The sequence below is a fragment of the Wasmannia auropunctata genome, unplaced genomic scaffold (genome assembly GCF_000956235.1).
Source record: "Wasmannia auropunctata unplaced genomic scaffold, wasmannia.A_1.0 LD283462.1, whole genome shotgun sequence".
NCBI lineage: Eukaryota > Metazoa > Arthropoda > Insecta > Hymenoptera > Formicidae > Wasmannia > Wasmannia auropunctata.
Window position 1 is genome coordinate 1 of NW_012079428.1, and position 765 is coordinate 765.

The following is a 765-nucleotide window of genomic DNA, read 5'->3' on the forward strand; positions in this document are numbered from 1 at the left end:
TAATAAAGGTAATTTATTATTATTGAAAATGAATTATTTAATACCAATTACGATTAATGCAAAGAAAACGCATATCAATAGTGTCACACTATTTTAATTTTTCCAAGCAAAATAATTTGCAACATAATTTCCAGGTGCAACGTCTATAGATGCATTTTCATTGCGCGATAATGCCTGGAAATCTTTAGCTGCCATGAGCAGTAGAAGATTGCAATTTGGCGCAGTAGTAGTCGATAAAAAATTGATTGTCGCGGGCGGTAGAGACGGTTTGAAAACGTTGAACACGGTGGAATGCTTCGATTTCTCCACCCTTACGTGGAGCACTCTACCACCTATGAACGTTCATCGTCACGGATTAGGTATGTGTGCTCGATACAGGAGAGCTTGCGAAATTAATACGCAATTATTTTATTTCATTTATTCATAATAAAAACCCGATAAATACGTTATATATTTTTTTAGGAGTGGCAGTCTTAGGTGGACCTTTATATGCAGTTGGCGGTCACGATGGTTGGAGTTTTCTTGATGCAGTAGAGAGGTGGGATCCGGCAACGCGACAGTGGAGTTCGATATGTCCTATGTCCATACAAAGGTCTACCGTCGGTGTGGCTGTGTTAAACGATAAGTAAGTCTTTACAGAGAAATTATCTAATTTATATATTTATATCATGTCCATTTTTATTTCGTTTTTGTGTGTGTGTGTGTGTGTGTGTGTGTGTGTGTGTGTGTGTGTGTGTGTGTGTGTTTTTTATATATATTTTTATG

At 37.0% G+C, this 765-nt stretch overlaps 1 protein-coding gene across 1 annotated transcript; it reads left to right on the top strand.

The window, feature by feature from the left end:
* Positions 1-134: 134 nt before the first annotated feature.
* LOC105461590 (kelch-like protein 5) lies at positions 135-625 on the top strand (the record flags this gene model as incomplete). Its single annotated transcript, XM_011708091.1, has 2 exons — positions 135-359; positions 463-625. Coding segments are annotated over 2 exons (388 nt in total), but the record flags the coding sequence as incomplete, so codon positions are not given.
* Between the last annotated feature and the right edge of the window lie 140 nt (positions 626-765).